Raw genomic sequence first — 23,764 nt, 5'->3', positions numbered from 1 at the left:
CCTTGTGAAACAGCTTCTTATACCCATCCATTCTCCCTTAAACACCCCTATCTTGCCTGTGAAGAAAGCAAATGGTTCCTATTGCTTAGTGCAGGGTTTGCATCTTATCATTGAAGCCCTAGTCCCTATTCACCCCATAGTCCCTTACCCCTAGATCCTTCTTCCCCATATTTGCCCCAATACTACCTACTTTTCCATACTCCAACTGAAAGACACTTTCTTTACAATTCTGCTGCATCCTGCTTGTCAGTACCTGTTTGCTTTCGTTTGGTAAGATCCAGACACTGGTACTGCCTCAAATATTCTTGGGATATCCACTACCAAGGGTTCCAAGATTTGCCTAAAGTTTTTGTCCTAGTGCTGGCCACAGATTTGTTAAATTGTCCCATCTCGTCATCTACCTTGCTGCAGTATGTGGAGGATTTGCTGTTGTGTATTCCATCTGAGGCCATTTTTTTCTAAAACATATGGCCCAACTTTTAAACGTTTTGGCTTCTAAAGGGTACTGGGTGTCACACACCAAAGCTCAGAGGTCTTGTTCATCTCTTACCTACCTGGTCTTGTGCCTCACTCCCACTAACCAGGAACTCAGATTCAATTGTCAACTGTGCGGTAAAGGAACTCCAAGCCCCAGAAAGTGCAGACCAAATACTCTCCTTCTTAGGCTTGGTAGGATTTTTCAGACACTGGATCCCAAATTTCCTCGCTTCCTAAGCTTCTGTATAAAGCTGCTAAAGCCAGCCTACAAGCCTCCTAAATTTCCCCTGGTCCTTCAGAATGGCCTTCGAAAGTTCTGAAAAACCCTGCTCTACTCTGCACCTTTACATTTACAAAACCCTAAAAGCCTTTTTCCTACAGTGATGAAAGACAGGGTGTGGCTGTTGGAGTCCTTATGTACCCACCCACTCTCTGAAAGATTTTCTATCCAAACAGTTAGACATGACAATCATGGGATGGCAAGGATGTCTCCGGGGCCTAGCAGGGCCATAGCCACTCCACCAAGGAAGCTCTCACTCTGACTTTAGGTGAGCCCATTCGAACTGTATCTACTCACAGGTTACAGGACCTTCTCTCCCACCACACCCTGTCTTTACTCTCTCCCAGCGGCATGCAAGACATCCATCTTTGTTTATTGAAAACCCTGACATATGTCTGTGTCAGTCTCCCTCCTTAAACCCAGCAAGTCTCCTGCTTCAGGGAACTGCAGTACCCGACAGTCACTCCTGCCCACAAGTGGTTGAGGAATTAACACTGCCTCGTCCAGGACTATCAGATCAATCCTGTTCCAAATATGATTTAATTTATTTGTTGATGGCATCTCTGTTGTTGACTGGTAAGGGCAGCGGTGGGCTGCCTAGGCTGTAGTATCATTTGACTGGATCTGGGAAGCCCAGCAGCTCCTGGACGGCACCTCGAAAAAGAAGAGCTCATTGCTCTAACTCAGGCACTCCATTTGGCTAAGGGAAAGACAGGTAATATTTTATGGACTCTAAATATTCTTTCCTTATTGCCCACTGTCATGCTACTATTTGGAAGGAAAGAGGATTCCTCACCCCTAAGGGATCTCCAATTATAAATAGTAAATTATTAGCAAGTGTCTTGCAGGCTCTTCAGCTGCCACTAAAATGGCTATCATTCACCGCAGGAGACAACACACTGATAACTCTTTTGCCACAACAAAGCAGATGCTACTGCCAGAACCCTAGCTACTAGCTTTGCTGGTCCAGCTCCAATACTCCACCATCCATGAAGTACAGTCCTCTTATACACCTCAAGACGAAGTCGCCCCAACCCAAAAGGAGGGGAAAAACCCCTGAGGGGTGGATAGTTCTCCATAACAAAATAGCTTTACCAACACAGCAAGCTGAGACCTCACACACCAGATGCCTCACTCCTTCCATATAGGGCCCATGCCCTATCCCAGTTCTTACAGCCACTCTTTTACCAGCCCACTCTGGCCCCGCTCATTCAGACTGCAAGCTCCGCTTGTTCTGTGCATAAAGCCCTTAATGCCCAGGGAGCCCTTGAGCCAAAAGTCCCCACACACCAACTGCATAGCTATCTGCCTGGCCAACAATGGTAAATTGACTTCACTCATATGCCTACCCACAAAGGTCTTAAATTTCTGCTCTGGTAGTGGACACTTTGCAGGATGGGTTGAAGCCTTCCCTACGAAACGGTAGCCAGTAGATCCGGTCACAAACATTCTGTGAAGTAAAGTCAGCCCCAGGTTTGGACTCCCCAACTGTATCCTGACAATGGCCTGTGTTTTGTGTCCCAAATCACGCCACAGGTTTCCTTGGCTCCTGACATCAAGCGGCACTTACACATACCATACAAACCTCAGTCCTCAGGAAAGTGTTACAGACTCACTTAAAGCCCCTAGGGACCTTATTTTGGTGCAATGGGACTTTAACAAAGTGCCTCGATGCCTCCAGTCATACCCCTTGCCTTGCGGTCACCGTAGTCCCTAAATTCACAGTATATGGGCAGGCAGAATTCAAGAGACTGTGGTCTGCACACACTCGTTTTAACCCTCGGACCAACCAAGCAATATTCCTACAGGTCCTAGGAGGCCTCAACCCTGCCTCCTTTTTAGCTGCAGCAGAAATTTCTGGTGGGGCCATGGACCAAACATTCATCCAATCTCAAACCTTTAACCAAAAAATTCAACTAGTAATGAATTCCACCTCTGATTCCCTTACATCCCTACAAAGTCAGCTTATGCCAATGGCACATGCAATCCTTCAAAACCGCTGAGCTCTGGACTTGTTAACCACTGACAGAGGAGGTACGTGCACGTTTCTAGGAGAAGAGTGTTGCTACTACATTAGTGAGTCAGGAGTGGGGGAGCAGAATGTAACCGCGCTAAAGACCATGGCCGAGGCGATCACAACAGTCACTGGGATGGCGCAGCCATCACTCCCGGGTCCAATATACTGTCATGTCCTCAGTCATGCCCCTGTCGGACCCCGGGTAATAATTTTCTTACTGTTACTTTAAGACCCTTGTCTCTTTAAGTTCCTTCAAGAACGATTGAGAAAAATATATCCAATCTAGCTGGTAACTAATTCTTGTTACATCCTTACAGCCCCCCTGCCTGCTGCATTCCAGCCCATAGCCCTCTTCCTGTTGTCCCACACCAGCAGGAAGTGACCAGATCATACCAGATGCCCCTTTTAACACTAAAGAGGCTAGAATGTTTGGACTAAACTGAAACAGGCCAGGGCACAATTCCCTGCACATCTCAAGAGGTCAGCACCTGCCACCAGGAATAATGAGACTGAGAAACAATGCCCAGAATGCTTGACTCCATGATAACTGGACAGCCTACCTTCCAGAACAGATAAACTACATCCTGGGCCATACACCTTACTGCTAACATCCTAGGCCATAAACTTTGCTACCGCAACAGGATACCCCTTCCACCACTTTCCTTTAAAAACCGGAGACCCCGGGCAAAGAACGGGATGTCTCAGGGCTACTTACTAGACCAAGGGATTTCACCCGGGACTCTTTCCCTCTCTCTCCCTCTCTCCCTGCTACAATAAAGCTGTCTCTGACTGCATCTACATCATCCTGACTTTGTTCTCATCCTGAGCCTCAGTTCAACTTAACAAAGTCAGGATGATGTAGACACAGTCAAAGACAGCATTATTGGGATCCAGAGGTTCTGCTGCACACCAGCCCTTATTTTGCTGGTAGTGATATTGCCCGCTACTACTCCTCAGATGGCTTATTTTATACTCAGTGGAGGCATGAGAATAAATCCTGTTAAAAAGTACTCATAGGTGAATCCTATCACTGTCTTTTTTCACCCAGAACTATGCACTCCAACACCAGAACTGTTTGGTGGGAGTTAACAGAGATTTTGGTTTGAAGGACTACATTAAATAATTCACTATCCTTGAAGTTATTCTTTAAAGTCATTTTTGAAATTAATCTCCTCCTACCATGTTAGTATATTATAGATACTGAAAACTAACAGGTCCTGTGTGAGCATAAGAAATAGTGTCTTTGATCACACATGTCTGAGATTATTGTGATTAGTGAGTGAATTTGAAGTTTTGGAAAGCACTGTCAGCAGACAAGAGGAAATGCTACTATTTTGATTCGACTATTGGCACAGAGAAGGGGAGAGCTCCAGTGTTCTGTCCTTTACAGAAGTCACAGTTCAGATACACTGAAACCCGCCAAGTAGTTAAATATCCTTAAATTCTCACCCTAGTCATTACACATCATTGTTACCTCCATACCAGGTTTACTGAATAATGCCATAACTAGATTCATCATTAATTTTTGTTTTTGGAATTAATGATGATAGTAGCCAATTATTTCCTCCATAGAGTCTCCAAGGTCCCATAGCAGTTGTGAACAAATATCAGGTCTCGTATTAAAAGCAAGGAAAAACCTATCCCGATGCTGAAAGAAACCGTTTTCCAGAAAGGCAGAGCCAGAAACTCTTTTACAGAATTTCTTTTGGGGGAGATGAAAAAAAAACTTTCTAGATTTGATTACAGAGCTCTTATTTTAAAATCTTTTTTATTTTTTTCATTCTGGATAAAGAGTTTACCTTTCCACATTTTAAGAGAGCCAGTTAGGTTAAGTCAGATACACACATTTATCAAATGAGATTTTTTTTAATGTGGTCAATCCTAAACTGAGAGACTTGCATTTAGACAACAGCTACCAATGTTTATATTTGTCATTACATTTTCTGAATTTTACTGTGAGCAAACAATCATTCAAAAGTGAGAAAGCAAAGCAAAGATATTGTTACAAAGAAAAAATATTTTATTGCAACAACAATTCTTAATACCTTTTAGGTTAGCAATCCAAAAAGAAAAGAAAATCACAATGCAGCAGCAGAAAATACTTAAGCAAAATCCACGGAAAGTAAGTATTTTCAGTATTCTCTTGCTTTGTGTACAATCTAATTGACAGTGAATCTATTCCATCCCGAAAACACGCCCATAATAGTAATCCAATAGATCAATACTTAGAAATAAGCAGGATATTTGTGTAAAACACGTGCATATTTATAGAACTGTAAATATCTGAAAGGTGTCTAAGTTTGTTGAATAGATATGAACTATAAGTTTAAACCTTTTTAAATTAAGATGTACTGGCACACTGCCAGCCTTTACTTAGTAAATGCTTTAGTATTTTACTCTCAGTAAGTAATACTGTTTTTCTTTCATTGATAAAACTTAATCTGATGTAACGTTTACATTGATACAGTTATAAAGTTGGAAGTGGAAGTTATTGAGTAAAATAACACCAAATTTCATATGTAGTTTCCATTGAATATATTTACTGATTTTTTTATATTCACACTACACTAAACCCAACAAAAAATTATTCCACTGAATTTTTAAATTATCAGTACCAAGGACCCCAATGATTAACTGGAAATATGTTATTAGGACACAATGTTTTAAATAGTAACGATTAAATTTTAGGCATGATTTGCTGTTTGAAATGTATAAGTTTCTTTTAAAGGTATGTTTACTGAATGAAATGAAGAAGAAATAATTTTAATAATAAATATAATTTATACAACCTAAATGTATATTTTGTGATACACTTAATAAGTTTGCGGGAGTTACATTAGATCATCTTCGATAAATATTTTATTTGTTTGTTTGGAGTCGTGTTGTTTTACAGATATATTTGGAGGGGAAGAAAATCATAACAATATGAGTTTTCCCATTTACTAACATGGACTACATCTACATCTCTTCAGGCCCTTTCCCATTTGACTCATCAATAATCGCTAAATTTGTATACATGTTTAAATTTGTTAGGTATCATCAACTGAGTTCCACCTTATATCAAACATTGCCTACACCATCCTTACTAATGTGATGTTTGAACCCATTGTTGCAACCATGGTGTCCTTTTCCAAGGACTGCTCTCTAAAGATAACAAGTCCAAAAATGTGAGATGAAATCACCCCAGCCTTATTTCCAAGGAGCATTCTTTCTGGAATACCAAGACAGATTTGTTGCTTGTTTTGGCAGTCTATGATATGTTCAATATTCTTCACCAGCACCATGAATCAAGTGAATTGATTATTCAATATCCATCCTTCATATGCACATGAGATGATTAAAAATGGCTTGGGTCAGGTGCACCTTTCTTCAAATTAACCTCCTTGCTATTCAACACGTTAGCGAGGTTTTGTGCAGTAGATTTACCCAATGCAATAGTTCATTTTATCTCTTGTCTCCGCAAGAGTAATGATTCTTAGCTTCTTTAAGTTAGAAAAGGAGTTCTTGTGGCACTGTGGAGTAAGTCTTTGACTGCCAACCTCAATGGTTGAAACCCACCAGATGGTCTGAGAGAGCATACTAAGATTACATGCACCCATAAGGATTTACAGTCTTGTAATCACTATTTACAAAGCCCCAGAAATCCTATTTTGAGTCAGTATGAGCTGTCATTCAGTAGTAGTGGGTTTTTGGTTTATGAATTGGAATCAACTTGATAAGTTTTGTTTGGGGAACATTTAAGAAGGTGAATTATGACATTTCAAAAGGGCTACAAATGGAACTGGACAGGTATTTAAAGTATAGAAGTTTGTGCCTATTTTTACTGGGAAGGAAAATAAGCATTATCTCCAAGGTAAATGGCACATGAAAAGAGATTTTAGAAACTGTTTTATCCAGAGAAAGAGATACAACAAGAGTAACTAAGTCTGAATTCTGACTGCTCTGTGCAATGGTTAAAGATAGATAAACCCTTCAGAAATAGTAATGGGAGTAATGATTCTCTGAGGGTATCGGTAGAGAGGGCGTGGTGGGGAAGGAAAAGGAAATTGATAGCAATTATGACGGTATATACCCAATCATGGGGACAGAATAAGAGAATAGTAGGTGAACAGATACATTGGATGGCATAAGATTTGGCAAGCAATAATAATTTTAAACTAATAAAAACCATAATTATATAAAACCTAATAATAAGGATTCCTGAGTATTAGGTGGGTGAGAGAGGGATTAAAGGGGAGCTGATATCAAAGAGTTCAAGAAGAAAGAAAATGTTTTGAAAATGATGATGGCAGTAATTATACAATTATGTTTTATCTCATTGAATTATGGATAGTTATAATATCATAATAGCTCCCAATAAAATGATTTTAAATAAATACTAGAACTAAATGCATATTTATTTAATTGAGATAATTAATTTTTATTTCAGTTTATTTTAAGCAGACTTATATACCCCTTTTTAAAATTAGAATTTTTTTGTTTTATAGCAGGCATGATGAAATTCAGATGGAATCTAGCCATGAGAAACCACACAACAGTAACAACATTCATTCTTGCAGGACTAACTGATGATCCAAATTGGCAAATTGTAATCTTCCTCTTCCTCTTTCTAACATATTTATTAAGTGTTACTGGAAATATAACCATAATCCTGCTCACACTACTGGATTCCCACCTCAAAACACCCATGTATTTCTTTCTTCGAATGTTTTCATTCTTAGAAATCTCAGTGACCTCTGTGTGCATCCCTAGATACCTGTTCAGCATTATGACTAAGGATAAAACGATTTCTTATGATGCTTGTGTGGCACAATTGTTCTTTGCCATCTTCTTAGGTGCATCAGAATTTTTCCTATTGGCTGCCATGTCCTATGACCGCTATGTGGCCATCTGCAAACCTCTTCACTACGTGACCATTATGAACAACAGAGTGTGCACCCAGCTGGTGGTGACTTCCTGCCTGGCTGGGTTATTAACAATCTCTCCTGGACTCATCATGGGCCTAGATTTGGAATTCTGTGATGCCAATATTATTGACCACTTCGCCTGTGACTATTCTCCTGTCTTAAAACTCTCTTGCACAGACACACAAGTGATAGAATTACTAAGCTTTATTTTAGCCATTGTCACCCTCCTGATTACATTGGGAATGGTGGTGCTCTCCTACGCAAACATCATGGGAACAATTCTGAGAATCCCTTCAGCTCAGCAGAGGAAGAAGGCTTTTTCTACTTGCTCTTCCCACATGATTGTTGTCTCCATCTCTTATGGCAGCTGTATTTGTATGTATATCAAGCCTTCTGCAGAGGAGCGGGTAGCAGTAAACAAGGGGATTGCCGTGCTCATCACCTCAGTTGCACCTGTCTTAAATCCTTTCATATACACCCTCAGAAACAAACAAGTGAAACAAGCCTTCAGGGATGTCATTTTAAAAAAGGTCTTTATTACCTTAAAATAATATCTTTAACTTTTATAAAACATTTTAAATATAAAAATCACTAAAGCATATTTAAGTTTGTAGGCTCTATTGATCACCCCTAACTTTATTTTGTATTTGCACTCTCATTCTGTGATACCCCCAAATAAGCATTAGCATCCAATCTACAATTGTCATTTAAAACTTTTAATGATTTATCCTGGATTCATAATGTTCCTTTATGTACTATTCAAAACACTTAGAAAAAATTAATTTTCTGTTACTGTTCATCCTCAGAATATCCCATGATGAATTCATTCTGAAAATAAAATACATCTATGTTTTCCAAACTTTGGGCTAAAATGCAGATACTCTTTAATTCTAAGTAATACTCCATGCTATTTTATGAATATGTAGAAAGTTTTCTTAAATGATACAAGGTAAGTATTTTATGAGAATAAGAAATGTCTTCATGAACAGAATCATAGCCTAACTAAAACCTTTTAATTTAGATTTGATGATAATGCCAAAATTAAATTATCCAAATCTGTAAGCTACTATAAATCAAAATAGGCATTTTATTTAGGAGCAAATGCTTCATGTCAGAAACTGAAGCATTTAAGTAGTTCATGTTAGTCACACAGACAATAAAAATTAGATGTTAAATGTGATATATCCTTTCAAGTAACAGCTGAACAGGACAATCTTGTTATGTGAATATAATGGGTCTGTTTCCATTAGAAAATTCATAGGGATAAATAACATAACACAAAGTTGGAAAGCTATTATTCAAGAGTCACCGATAAAGTCTATATTTGATATTTTAAATACATATTTTAAAATATATAAAATGATTTTTCATCTTGCAATGTACCATATTTCCTCCAACTAGAAAATTTTACAACCTCCTCTTTTATCCCTCTGACTTATTTTTCTTTATTCCCAAATGTCATGTTCTGGTAATTATTAATGTTCTTCTCTCTTGCAAGATTATTCACTGTTAAATCATCAGTTTGCATTCAATGTATGGAAGTCCTTTTGTCTCTGTAGCATCATAAAATGAAGTACAACAAAACTTGTTAAAACTGAAATTAAACAATGATTATACCATAGCATTTTGTTTTGAATTTAATTTATTGAATTGCAATACCACCATTCTTACCTTATATTGGCTAATTTTTCTTAAGAAACTAGATTAATATCCTTTAGCTCTACCTTAGAAATGAGTTATTAGTTCAGTAGTGAAGTGTTCACCACTTCAGTTGCACGTGTCATAAATCCTTAAAAGTTATGATGTATTCAATTCAGTATTCTAAAAGCAGCATATTTTCACATCATGAATAAATACTAACTTTTGAATGAAGCTATCTTCATGGCTTCTTTTTAATAATTGTTCCTTTTAATATCCCTCATTAGTATCATTTTCCAGAAAGTGATCTTGGTTTTGATTTCTTATGGTCAAAGTAAACAATAAAACATGTTCTTCATTAGCAAGACATTGTTTACACATTAATTAAGGTTTCAGATCCCAACAAACCCACTCCCATCAAGTGGATTCCAATGCATAGCAACCCAGGTTAAGTTTTCTTTTAGGGTTTTGTTGTTGTTGTTCTTTTTCTGTAACCATTTCTTTGGGAGCTCTTACAGATATCATCACATTCAATAGTTCAACACATTAAGCACAATTGTACAATTGCTACCACAATCAGTTTCAAAACATTTTCTTTCTTCTTGACCTCTGATATCAGCTCTGATATCTTCTTGACATCTGATATTCCTCTCCCTGTGCTGCCCCCACTCACCCAGGGACACTTATTTTTATTTTAATTGCCACGTCTTACACCATGCAATATATCCATTTATGCGCAATACTTTTTTTGTCTCCCCTCAAGTGGGGTTACATAGTCATCAGTGCTAGTAGCTGCTCTCCTTTCCCCCTTCCCTTCTCTGCTTCCCATTTCCCCAGGGAACTCTTACTCCCGCTACTGATTTTGAAGGGTTATCTGTTTTGGTTTTCATGTATAAGACACTCTTAATTATACAAATCAACACAGGTGAGTCTACATGATTAATGAAGTAAAACAAATAAAACCAGAAGAGTAATGGGGGAAATATTAAAGAACTAGAGGATAGTTATGCACTTCATCAATGCTCTACTGCTCCCTGGATTTATCGTTCCTTCCATGTGGCTCTTTTGAGAGGAACAGGGCAGGCTTTCTGAGGTGAACTACTTACTGGAGTAGACAGACTCATCTGTCTCCATTGGAGCAGCTCACAGATATGAACAGTCAACATGACAATTTGCAGTCCACAGCTCCATTTTGTTTTCATTACTTTTAAATTAAGTCTGATAATGATTATCTTAATCGTGGTTAAGAAAGGATACATGATTGATTTATCTAGATCTATACATTGTCATCTATCTTTTTTATAATTGGCTTTCAAATACCATTCATTTTAGTAAGTTATCTATATTCTCTCCATTTCTATCAATTATTTTCTCTCCTAAAGTAATAATAATTTTGCCTATTTTTGAATGCTCATTTGTTTTCTAGACCTATTAAACCCTAGTCATTTTAAAATCTGTTTAAAACTTTTCAGGAGCTTCTTATGCTACCTTCAAGCACAGCTTTGATTTCTAGCTTCACTATATGCACAGGTGTTTATGAATTTTACTTGTAGTTCAATTGTATTTTTATTTTATTTTCAGAATTCTCATACTTTATTTACTTTAAATAAGCATTTAATTATAATATTTTCTCTTTATTTTGTATTATTACCTCAATGATATTGATCATTTCATGTATCCTCATATTTCTATTTTAATATAACCATATTTTACTAGAGTATATGTATATTTGCAAACACATTTTCTAATTTGGACATCCCTCACATGTAATATTCAGTTTTACATCGTGTAATTTGCCATATTTTCTCTGATTTGAATATTTTGACAAGCTCCCTTTCTTCTTTTGATATTTCTTTCTCTCTGCTCCCATGTACCATCCTCTTATTTACTATTAATGCTCTTGTAACATCTCTTGAAAGATGAGTATCTATTAAGTAACTTAGAATTTTAATTATTTTCAATATATTGTCATATTAATCAATTATGCATTAAGTTGATCACTGTTATTATGCTTCACTACAGCCAATATTTAATTCCAAAATCCTCCATCACTTTTAACAGAATTTCAACATACCCTAATATTTTATGCTTTCAAATTTGCTTGTGATCTCCTAGACTTTTTCTTACAATTAGAACATTTTCAGAAATAAATGTTTGTTTTCTCTTCGTTTCATTCGTTTCTCCTCCATTCGTTTTCTTTTTAGCACAGTGAATAATTGTAGCTTCCGTTATGTCTCCTGCATTCTCTTTTTCCTACAGTGCACTGATTTTTTTGGTATTATTCTCCTTACTTTCATTTTTGATAGCTAAATTTCGGAAAGTATATACTTTTAAGATAGAGTTTATAAAATTCCCAATACATGTTTTAATACATTCCACCAGCCTTCCTGTCTAAGAATTTGGTCTTCTGAACTACATTATTCAACAGAAATTACAAGTATAAACATGTTATATATATTATATTTTCTTTACAAGGCTAGTGCCTTGGGTATCAAAATCTATTAAATTTCCCCTCAACTCCTACATTCAGGTCATAACACAGCACAACATGCAATTCCCTTTTAATAATGGCTGTCACCATGTCATTCTATTGGATATGTATTATCATATACAAAATTCCAAGTCTCTTTCTACATTTACTGATGGACTCAGTTTCTTGAGGTGATTCTTTTATTGGTTTGATTTTGATAATTTTTATTTTCCTTTAAGAAACCCTGGTAGCACTTTGGATTAAGCATTGGACTTATCTCAAGGTGGGTGATTCAAACCCACCAGTCAGAAAGGTGATTTAAATCTTCCAGGAAGAAAGAGGAGACTGTCTGTTCTCTTAAATATTAATAGACTTGGAAAGTCTATATAAGGTTGCTGGGAGTCAAACACTTAAAGGAGTTATTTTTTCGGAATCTTTCTTTTCTTCTATATGATCCGTTTATAATTATTTATTGACTTCACTTTTAATTTTTGCTAGTTATTAACGATCAGACTCTTAGCGACCCCGTGCACAACAGAGTAAACATAGACTCTTCTTGCACCATCTTCACAGTCATGCTGAGATTATACAGGCCTTGTTCATGTAAGATAGAAAGGAAATTAGCCATTATTCAAGGTTAATGTAAACAGTAGCTAACCCAATCTTGGAAAGTTAACACAATATTAACATAGGGTTAATTCTGAAAGGTATAGTGAATTTTTCACTACTCAAAGACTTTCAACTTTGTGTATCTTATCCAAATATAGACAGCATTGCAAAGGATTGGAATTCCAGAGCATTAAAATAACATACAGAATTTGAACATAGTCCAAGAGGTAGTCATTTGAACAGAACATGGAAAAATTTAGTGGAATTGGGATAAATTAGGTTTTTATACTGTCACATACTTATTCAATCTGTATGCAGATGAAATAATCCAGGAGACCGGATGGGTTAATCTGGCTGTGTATTTAGAGAAACAAATCCACAGAAACTCATGTATAAGAGAGAGTTTTATGTAAAGGTTAAGTGTACATTAAAAAAACATCCCAACCCAGTGCTGCACAAGCCCACAACTCCAATATTAACCCATTAATTCATATGTCCAACACCAATCCACAAAGTCCTCCTCCATCTCACAAAACACACACAATGATGCCAACTGTGGAAGGAAAGCCCAGTCAGTGAATGTGTAAGCATTTCAGCACTGGCAGGGGTCTCTTCACGGGTGCCCCTAGCATCCAGGGCTCCATTGGGGTAGGTCAATGTGGTTTCTCCTCAGGGATGTCTTGGAGGAAGTGATCCTTGCAAGCTGAAGCAGAGAACTGGTTAAGGCAGCTGCACCCTGGTAAAACCATCAGAAAAAAAGAGGCTTGAGAACGAGATAGGTGAGGCTCACCAAGCCATTTACCCCTGTGCCCTTCAATTAACCCCACATGTGTTTATCAGCCAAGTTGGCACAATAAACTAACTACCTAACTGGACTATATGAAGAAGAACATTGTATCAGGATTGGAGAAAGACTCAATAACAACTTGCAGTATGCAAATAACAAAAATTGATTGCTGAATGTGAAGTAGATTTGAAGTACTGAGTGATGAAGTTCACAGATGAAAGATTCCTCAGAATACGTCATGTAAAAAATTCTTAAAATTGAACCAACTTGCAAACTCACTATAAAAGGAGAAAATATTGGAGTTATCAAGGATTTGACTTTGCATGGATCCTCTATCAATACGTATGGAAGCAGTAGCCAAGAAATCAAATGATGTATTGTGTTGGGAAAATCTGCTGAAAAAGATGTCTTTTTAAAAAAAATCAAATATGTCATGTTGATCTATGCTGTACTTAACCCAACACATGTCATTTGTGATGGCCTCATATTTATGCAAAAGCTAGACAGTGAACGAGAAAGACTGAGGAACAATTGATGCCTTTAAATGATCGTGTTTGCACAGAAGATGAAATCTACCATAGACCACCCAAAGAATGAACAACTCTGCATCCTAAAAAGAACAGTCAGGATGTGCTCCTGGGCAAGTGGGTTGGCAAGCCTTTGTCACACATACATTAGGATAGCAGTGATCAGTCCCTGGGGAAGATGATCATGCTCCGGGGAGGGCTAGTGTAAAAGAGGAAGACTCTCAATGGAGTGGATGGACAGAGAAGCTCCAATAATATGTTCAAGGAAAGGAACAATGGTGATGGTGGTAAAGGTGTGGGCAGTATTTTATTCTTTGTACATGAGGTTGCTACGAGTTAGAACCCACATGATGGCACTTTGCAACGCTTAACATCAACGTGCCTCTTGTAAAACCAGTTGGTCCTCAAGGTCTTGCATACATGAAATGGCAACTTCCATAAGAAATGGAATATCCATGTTTAAGGGTTATTTTTCCCCCCAAAGCTATGTATTTACTTTTTTTTTAACAGAACATCCTTATCACCTTCAAAGTACTCTCCATTACACTTTATACATTTGTGATTCCACTCTTGGAAACATTTTTCAAACTCATCTGTTTGGATGGCTGACAGCATCTCCCTCATTTTTCTTTTTTCACTTCTTCCAAGACTTACAGATAACAGCACAATTTTCAAAGGGCTCAGCATTCAGAAAAAAACAATGTTGAACGAAGGAGTATGAAGAAGAATACTTGGGCAGTGATTGATTATTTAGTGTAGTGTTTGAGCTTGAGAAGTTAGAAGAGGTTCTGTTTATTTAATTGTTGACTACAGCATGATTTGGGTGTTGTGATGGCCTAAAAACCACAAGATGAAATAGAATATCTACCTTGTATACTGTAGAAGAAGGCTTAGAGGAATTGGCATGTTTTTGTTTGTTTGTTTTTATTGCCTGTGGGTCACTTCCAACTCAGGGTCCCATATACAACAGAACAGAGCACTGCCTAATCCTGTACCATTTTCACCATTGTTTTTAATTTTGAGCATTACGGGGACACATAAGCCACTGCAGGAAAAAGAACTGACAGACAAGTGGTTGATTGGCATGTTAGAGTGAATTTACCAGAATAGACCCTCAGATGGATTGTCCCACAGACACATCTTTTACCAAAACAGTTTGTAAGGGGAGCACCAGCATCGCTAAACATTGCTATGATTACTATTATACACAAGCTACGTTTGACATTGTGAACTACCCTAACTGAATTAAGACACCTCACTCTAATGGGACTTATTGGACCTTACAGTGGCAGAGGACAACTGGCCACACTCAAATGATAGAGACAAATTGAGTGTGGTGACCACAATGGTCAACAAAATCAAAGTAGTAATCAGAACAGCCTGTTTCATATAGTCTTATGACATGGGCCACTTAGGCAGAGTGATCGAGTGAAACAGATAGAACATATACTAAATTTTTACTTGATCTGCATTGCAGAAGGAATGGTCTATTTGAACTCAGGAACATGTAAACTACCTGGTGAAAATTCAGAAAATTAAATGCTTTAGACAAGGTTGTCATTAGAAAGAAGCCCAAATTACTGTCGAGAATATTCTTTTTAGAAAAAGAATTTAAGAGCTACCTTTGAACCAGTGTCACCCCAGATAACATTGAAAACTATCACGTTCTAAATGGTTTTCTTGGATGTCTGAAACCAATTCCAACTCATAGCAGTCATATTTGGACAAGATAAAACTATCCTATATAGAGTTTTCAACATTGGGACTTTTCCAAGCAGATTGATAGCCCTAGACCTTTCTAGAGAGCTGCTTCTTCTGGGTAGTTTCAAACCGCAAACATGTAATCTATTAGTTGCGCATGGAATATTTTGAGCTGCTCTGAATCCCCCAAAGATGGCAACACAACCTTTAACAGCTCGCTGTGGAATTGCACTCTCACTCAAAATTGTACTCCATTTCAGATGTCCCAACAGAGTCCATAATGACACACTTAATTAACTCTATTATTTTGTTTTTATTTTAAAAGTTCATGATAAGATGATCAGTGAGTGTCTTCTCTACAAGATCCCCTGGGGCAATGTACGATGATGCACATACCCTTTGCTGTCATAGAGGAATGAGAAAGCTATTGTGATGACAGGATAAAATCACTTGTCTTGAGACTGAATCAGAAACTCTAGGGAAATGAATCATTGTTTTCATTCTAGATGAACAACTTTTAATTTTAAGATAAGTGAGAGTGAACCCTGACACTACACATTTGTATTCATAAGTAAACCAGAAAATCATCTTTGAAATATCTCACCTGTGGGCCATTTCACTGAAGTGTGTGAGACATCCACCAATGCTTAAATTTCATCTTAAATGTTTCTTCATGTTCTTATGAGCAAAGGCTTCTTTAGCCAGGATGAGGCAAAAAATATATATATAGACAAAAAATATGAATTTTCAAGAAATCAATATTTTATTATAACAATTATATCTATTAAATTTTAAGTTAACAACATCAAAGAAAATTTTATAATTTATCAGCTAATAAAAACCCTTCAAGATTTATTTGAATATAGTATTAAAACTCTAGTTTTAAAGTAAATATTATAGCCATCTTTATAACATGTATGTGATCATAAATTAAAGCTGTTTATTTCATATTAGAAACAAAGGAAATGCTTATGGTATGTAAATTATGATCAGTTTTGAAGTATATATTTAAAAGTGGATGTATTTGCTAAATTGAACAAGATCATGACTAAACACATTCCTCCATATTTAAGTAACTTTAAAGTTCATAAGAAATATTGAGTGTAAATTAATATTTTATAGTGATGAAATGGTTCATAATTTGGGACTGAGAAAATGTCTCATTTGCAGTAGAAAGAAATCAATCAATACAACTGCATGAGCAAAACAATCTTTTTTAAAAGATTACCTACAGAATTTAGATTTGATTGTTTCAAATACAAAAGAATACTTGAAAGAGAATGAGCAAACATTCATCTTGACAATAGATATAAATCTCCAAACTTAAAATCTATTTCCATGAGGAGCCAATCAGTACTTTGGACAAAACATTAAACCTGATAAATTTACAGATGCTTTTAATGGAAAGTAAAAAAACAACATTTATTTTCCAAATTGACGATTTTAAGAATAGGTATAGGAAGCAAGATTCAGAGGAAATGAAATAAACAGATTCTATACCGCATTATGACAGTGATGGGATGTGATTAAAATTTAAAATGATAGGTATAAACACCATATGAATTTAAATTATGTTACCAAATTCTTCAGAGAAATTTTTAATCCATACTCAATGATGCTCTTTTGAGAATTTTTTTCTTTTTCTCCAGCTCTGATGAAATTCAAAAGGAATTTAACCATGAGAAGCCAAATGGTGATGAGTACGTTTATTCTTGTAGAACAAACTGATGATCCAAACTGACAAATTGCAATCTTCCTCTCCCTGTTTCTAACATATTTATTAAGTGTTTCTGGAAATATTACCATAATTCTGCTCACATTACTGGATTCCACCCCAAAACACTCATGTGTTTCTTCAAGGTAGTCTCCATGATCCTGAATTACAGTGTTCAGGCCCATACTTAATATTTCCCTGTGATAAAATGCAGGATGTGGAATTTGCCTGTAACCAATGCAATATGTATATTGTAATTGCTACATGTTATGATGAAAATGTATAATAAAAGTGAATAATCCACCTTTATTTGGATTGGACACTTGCTCTGATACTTATTTTCCAAATGTTTAGGTATAGAAAAGTGAGGGCTTCCAATTCTATACACCACTTGTTGAAATATTTCAGTATTCAGTCAATTCCTAAAGTTTGGTTATTCACTAAGACTTTTAAAGCAGCTTGGACTTCTCCTTTCAGCAACATTGGTAAGTGATCACATGCTACTTCTGGAAGTACTTGAATGTTGACCATTTTTTTGTTACAGAAAATTGATGTAATCCTTCCTCCTTCTTTTTGAGGGTAACAATACATTCTCATGACTCTCCCTCCTGGTTATTTCAATTCTTTTTTTTAATTTCAATTCTTTAAGCACTATATCATAATTTAGTCTCCAGTGCCCTTGATTGCCTTACCCTTTCAAAAATGTCACACTGATTCATTATATGGACATTATAAAGTTCAGACCTAGTAAGGAAGAAATATCAATGACTTTTGACTTATTGATAAAGCATCTGCATCTGAGAGGGTGGGATTTGTAAGAGAAATTCAGCTACTTTTCACCTCAGTGAAATTTCTAGGGGTCTAGTGGTATAAGGTATTTTGAGGTATTCCTCCTAAAGTGAAGGATAAATTATCCCTCATTTTTGTGTAGGACTCTGGAATATTTCTCAAGTAACTCAAAAAACTTTAAGAGGGACCCAGAAGGTAAAAAGACTGACAAAGGTTTAGGCTGTTTTACAAGCTGCTCTGTCTCTTGGGGTACATGATGCAGCCAATACACTATACTTGGAATGTCAGTGGTAGTTCAAGATGTGGTTTCAAACCTTGGAAGAACTTCATTGATGAATCACAGTGCAGACACTTAGGATTTTGTAGCAAAGTTCAGTCCTTTTTGTAAATAACTATTCTCCTTCTGAGAAATGGCAAATGGCTTGTTACTAGACTTAGAGAATGAATATACACTGTTGGCTACCAAGTCAACATGCAATCAGAGCTTCCCATCATGAACGGGCTGTTATTTGCCGCAGTGGGTCATAAAATTGGACATGCATACGGGCACCCCCATGAGATTGGACTAGAGCAGCAGTTCTCAACCTGTGGATTGTGACCTTTTTGGGGGTGGAACGACACTTCCACAGAGGTTGCCTAAGACCATCAAAAAACACATAGTATTTCCAATGGTCTTAAGAACCAAGACATGCTCCTCTATCTGTCCCCTGGCAGGTCCACCCACATGCAGATACACCCACATACGAGTACCCGACATGATGACATCATTGCGCCAACCCCATCACATATATTATATCCCATTCAAATACACATGTATGTGACAGGGTTGGCACCATAATGTACTTATGTATACTTGTGCATGGAGTAGCTACTGTGTAGAAAGCAGCTGCTGTATTGAAAACAGCTACTCTGTTAAGCGCAGCTACTGTTTTGAGCGCAGCAGTATCAGAGGTAAAACGACACTTCATGAATTATAATTACTGGGTAAATGTAAAATCATGTACTATAAAATCGTCAACTCCTGCCATATATATATATATATATAATTTGTACGATGGTAATTTAATCTGGATGCTTCTCAGTCTTTTTATATTCAGCTGTGGTTGATGTGAATATTGCCCCCTTGTGATCATAACAGGCATGTAAAAAAACAACACAGAGAATGGTTAATCACAGAAAACTTTAATGAACTCTATTCACTGAACTACGCAATGTATAATCTTTTGTTTTCCCTCAATAATTATAGCAGGAATTGAGAAACGACAATGTGTTGTGTTATTAGTTGTGAAATTTTATCAGCTGAATCTATGAAGTGGAACAAACTAAAACACCATTTTGATAGCAAGCATCCTAGTTTTGCCGGCGAGGATACCAACTATTTTACAAGCAAAGCTGATGGACTCAAGAAAGCCACGCTTGACCCTGGTGATAAGTACCACAAGCAAAATGTAGCAGCCATTGAAGCTTCATATTTGCTGGTACTCAGAATTGCCAGAACTATGAAACCTCACACCCTTGCTGAGGATTTACTGTTGCCAGCAGCCAAAGACATTGTTTGAGTTATGGTCACAGATTAATTTGTTACAAAATTGAGTGCAATTTTTCTAATAAGACTATCCGCAGAAGAATAGATGACATGTCTGCTGATATTCTTCATCAGGTAATACAGGAAATTAAATCTGCTCCACTTCCAATATTGAGCATCCAGCCTGATGAATCTACAGACGTTGCAAACTGTTCACAGTTACTGGTTTACATGAGGTCTATTAAAGATGGTGACTTTAAAGGTGAGTTTATTTTTTTGCAAACCTCTGGAAAAGACAACTACTGCACATGATGTATTTCAACAGTTGGTTCATTTCTGAAAGAACATAAGACCTCATTGGAAAAGGTTTGTGGTGTTTGCGCAGGTGGTGCTCCAGCAATGCTAGGATGTTGAGTTGGATTTCAACGTTTGGTACTGAACGAAGCAGCAAAAGTCATTGGAACTCACTGAATGAGGGTAAGCTGAAGGTCCAAGTAAGTTGCATGGAGAAATGTCAATTGAATCCACTCCTCCCACAGACCAACCCTTCTCCATGTCTGCACCTATGGCCTTATGAGGAGTTACTTGTGATCAGTTGGGTAAGGAAAAGAGAAATCGTGTGCTTGTTTTTTGTTTTGTTTTGAGTCTGTTAAGGATTTGTGTCAGTCGATGTTCATTTAAATAAGTAGTGTGTTTCTAGAAATTTGTCCACATCTTTTAGGTTTTCAATTTGTTGAAGTATAATCCTTCATAATATTGCATGATTACACATTTTACTTGAATTGGTTCTCTTATATGTTGTGTTATTGGGGGGGGGTCCTCAGTACTTGAACAGGTTCTCAGGAGTGACTTCCTGATTGTGGAAACTATTAAAGACAGACAGACAGAGGGGCAGAGGGACTCCTCGTCCTGAGAGAGTCCATGTGTTTTCCCATCGGTATATATAATGGGGATACAGATATTTCATAAGGCATGCTTGTCAGGTAGTTAACATAGTAATACTTGATGGGTAATATCATAAGTGGGTAACATAATAAACAAAAAGTGAGGTGAGTCAGTCTTAGTGTTACTTGACCTCAAATGACCCTGAGGCCTCCTAGGATTTTGATATATTTTACAATGGTTTGTTATAGACCCTGATTACGGTCATCTATAGGTAAATTTCAGCCATACTGAGTAGCCACACTCAAGTATGAGACATGATTTATTTTATCTCCTTTATGACTGCTAGTGTGGGCACACAAATCTGGCCTGGGGAACTGATGTTTGATAACATTTCTGTCTCAGAGCAATGGAAATTTTTCTGGAAAAAAAGGCTAGTTTTCTATGCCCATGGTTGTGAGTGTGGAAATAAGGTCAAGAACTTCCTACCAAGTCCTCCATTTACTGCAGTGACCCATGTTGTATTAGGTTTCAAATTAGAAAGAACTACATAGGTGGTCTGATGGTTTTTGAAATGCCACAGCTTTTCAATAGTTACAAAGAAAAAAATGGCGACTGTAAGCAAAATAGTTAAGCCAGAGCCAAAGCTATGAGATTAACTTTGAACCCAGTCTCCTGGATCCAAGCTTTCTAAATCATCTATCAACTGTTTGATTGTGGGTGTGCTAGGGAACTGTTTCCATCTTTTAAAGTATTGAAGATTTTCTTCGTTGGCTGTTTGTATCTAATGAGAGGTTTCCCCTAAAGCCCTGAAAATAGTTTCTAATAAAGGACCAAATATGTAAGGCTTCATTATATGGATAAGGGATTAAACAGTTATCAGTAATAATGTCATCACATTTCCGCATCAATTGCGGTTGCAGTTCTCTGATTTGATCTCCTAACCACTGGACAGTTTGTTGCAGTTCAGCCACCTTCTCCTTTAGTTTTTTGCCCACCTTCGCCTGGGTGGCCCAGAGTTGGTGTGAGTCCACTTGCCACTTTTATACACCATGTTCAGGTTTCATAGCTTCTTGGAGTGCACCTCCTGCAACGACAGCACTGGCAGCAATTACTTTGAGTGTCGGAGTGGCAACAAGAACCATTCCCATGAATCGTTGATGTCTTGGCAATATTTCTGACAATAGCTGCAGCCAGAGAGATACTGCTGGGCTGTATTCCCATCTGCAGTTCATCTGCACCGGGGCCCATGACCCTAGTTAGTTCTTTAAGATGAGGATGCTCTCTTTAGAGAGGTTTAAAAGCAGAGAATGGCTATGGCTTGTATAGTCTACAATCTCAACAGGTGGCACTAAGGTCGTTTCTTTTGTCAAGATGTTCCCAACAGCAAATGCATAAGGCGATTTTACACATGAGACTGTATTGAGTCTCATTTTTAGAGAAAGTGTAGTTGAAACTAGACCAACTGGTACCTGTAGAACTCCCTATATATCCTGTTAAAGGTCTGGTGGTGAGAGGTATTTTCCAGAAATCCACTGCTCTGGTCCTCCTTTAGGTCTCAATAACCAGGGACAAGGAGGTACAAGGACTCCCTCACCCCAATCAGCTATGGCCTGGTGGTGATAACACCCTTAGAAGTCTTGTGCCACTTGCTATTAATAGCATTGTCAAAAAGGGTAGAATTTGATTCTTCAGAACAATTCGTTAGAAACTTTCTATGGGGGTCCCAGTCATGGTACCATTTATTAATTCCTTCCTATGCAGTCCCTGGCATTTGAGCCATGTGAGGTGGGTGGCTGTGAAATGGGGATGGCTCATGCCCACACAGGTTTATACTCACACACTGCTTGTTCCCCCCATCTCTCCCTGCCTTCTATGGTGGTGTAATTTTCATGCCCTGCAAATGCCTGTCCTTACTGCCATGCAGAAATTGTGATCAGTGTGGTTAAACTTCACCCAGTTTTTCCAAACTTGTGGTTTATTTGTCAAACAGCTGGGGCTGGCTGCAACATTTCAAAATCTAGTGGAAAATGGAAAATTCTGCTTTCTTCCTTCGAGACCCTAAAAACCTCTTTATCCCAAGGCCCTGGGGTACAAACAGAATCCTTTACAAATATGACAGGACCGGTTTGGGTGCACTCTACACTGTCTAATAGGGGAAACCGAGGAACATAAGCCCAATGAGTGTGATTGCCATATAGATCAGAAGTTGCAGGAGTAACTGCAATCTTGGGTAGGACTAAACCTTCAGGGGTCATTGGTTTGCCAGTTACTGCTAATGCTGTCGGTGTTCACTGTGTCTTCAGTTCATCTGTCCCAAGCAGAGAGTGGGGGGCATTGGTGAACGTCTGGCTGCTTTTTTATGTGGCAGGTCTCTTTCTTATGGACAAGGCTGCCATGGTAGGGATGGGATCAGGGTAAAAAGAACTAGGTGGGTTCTCTTCCCCTCTATTTCTCTCCATGTAGGGTTGCGCATTTCTAAGGGGAATCCACCTATTTTGGTTTTTTTTACTGTAATCTGAAGAAAAAAAAAACGACAACCATAACCACGGTCTTTAGAGGTCAGTAACCCTGGTTCCTACATTCCAATGTCATTTTTCTATCATATTTTTTGGCATCGACTTTCTCTGTTAGGATTGAAAATGTTCTCTGCTCTACTTATTTTAGTATCTTTTGGAAGAGAAAAAATTTAGAGTTAATAGAGCTCAAAGATGTTTGTCGTGGATAATCTCCATTTAGTCTACCACTTCTGCTTCAGTGTTTGAGATTTTAGGGTGCTGTGTGCTTGTTCAATGAGGGTTTGACCCTGAGGATAATCGGGGATGCTGGTTATGTCATGAATGTTCCAATTTTGACAAAACATGCATCGTGTCCCAGTGTAAGTGAAACTATTGTCCATTTTTAAATGGGTTGGAGTACCCATCACGGCAAACCAGGACAATAAATGTCTAATGGCATGTTCTGTGGATGGCTGATACCCACCAAAATCCTGAGAATGTATACATAGTGACATGCACCTCTCATAAGCGTCCAAATGCGGATTTGTGAGTGACATCCATTTTCCAGAGATTGTTATACCTGTCTCCTCATAGATTCAACCCACTGGGTCCCTCTCTAAGTCCGGTTTGTTGACAGTAAGAGCATTCTTTGACAATCTGTCTGGCCTGATCCCAAGACAGATATGTATGTCTTAGTCTAGCGGTGTTGCATAATTTTTTATGTAATATTTGCCCTTGGGAGGGCAAGATTAGGTAATGCCCTTTAAGTTAACTTGTCCGCATATTTTGTCTCCCATTGAAATTGGCCCTTTAAAGGGCTTTTGTGTGTCCAATAAACAGGGGGTGGACTTGGGATGTTATCTGAGTCTGTAAGGTGATGAGCTACTCACCAATGTCAGCGTGCAGGTCCTCTTCAGCTTTGTGTCACAATGAAGGAATAAAT

At 37.6% G+C, this 23,764-nt stretch overlaps 1 protein-coding gene across 1 annotated transcript; it reads left to right on the top strand.

Moving 5' to 3' along the window:
* Window positions 1–7,269: 7,269 nt before the first annotated feature.
* On the top strand, window positions 7,270–8,232 carry LOC142450943 (olfactory receptor 6C74-like). The gene has a single exon (XM_075552878.1). The coding sequence runs from the start codon at window positions 7,270–7,272 to the stop codon at window positions 8,230–8,232; it is 963 nt and encodes a 320-aa protein (XP_075408993.1).
* The last annotated feature ends 15,532 nt before the right edge of the window (window positions 8,233–23,764 follow it).

The sequence above is a fragment of the Tenrec ecaudatus genome, chromosome 6 (genome assembly GCF_050624435.1).
Source record: "Tenrec ecaudatus isolate mTenEca1 chromosome 6, mTenEca1.hap1, whole genome shotgun sequence".
Taxonomy (NCBI): domain Eukaryota; kingdom Metazoa; phylum Chordata; class Mammalia; order Afrosoricida; family Tenrecidae; genus Tenrec; species Tenrec ecaudatus.
This window is presented reverse-complemented; position numbering and strand designations above follow the sequence as displayed.

What these genes read in the sequence shown, in the direction of transcription:
- LOC142450943 (XM_075552878.1), top strand. Translation starts at nt 7,270, where the DNA reads ATGAAATTCAGATGGAATCTAGCCATGAGAAACCACACAACAGTAACA.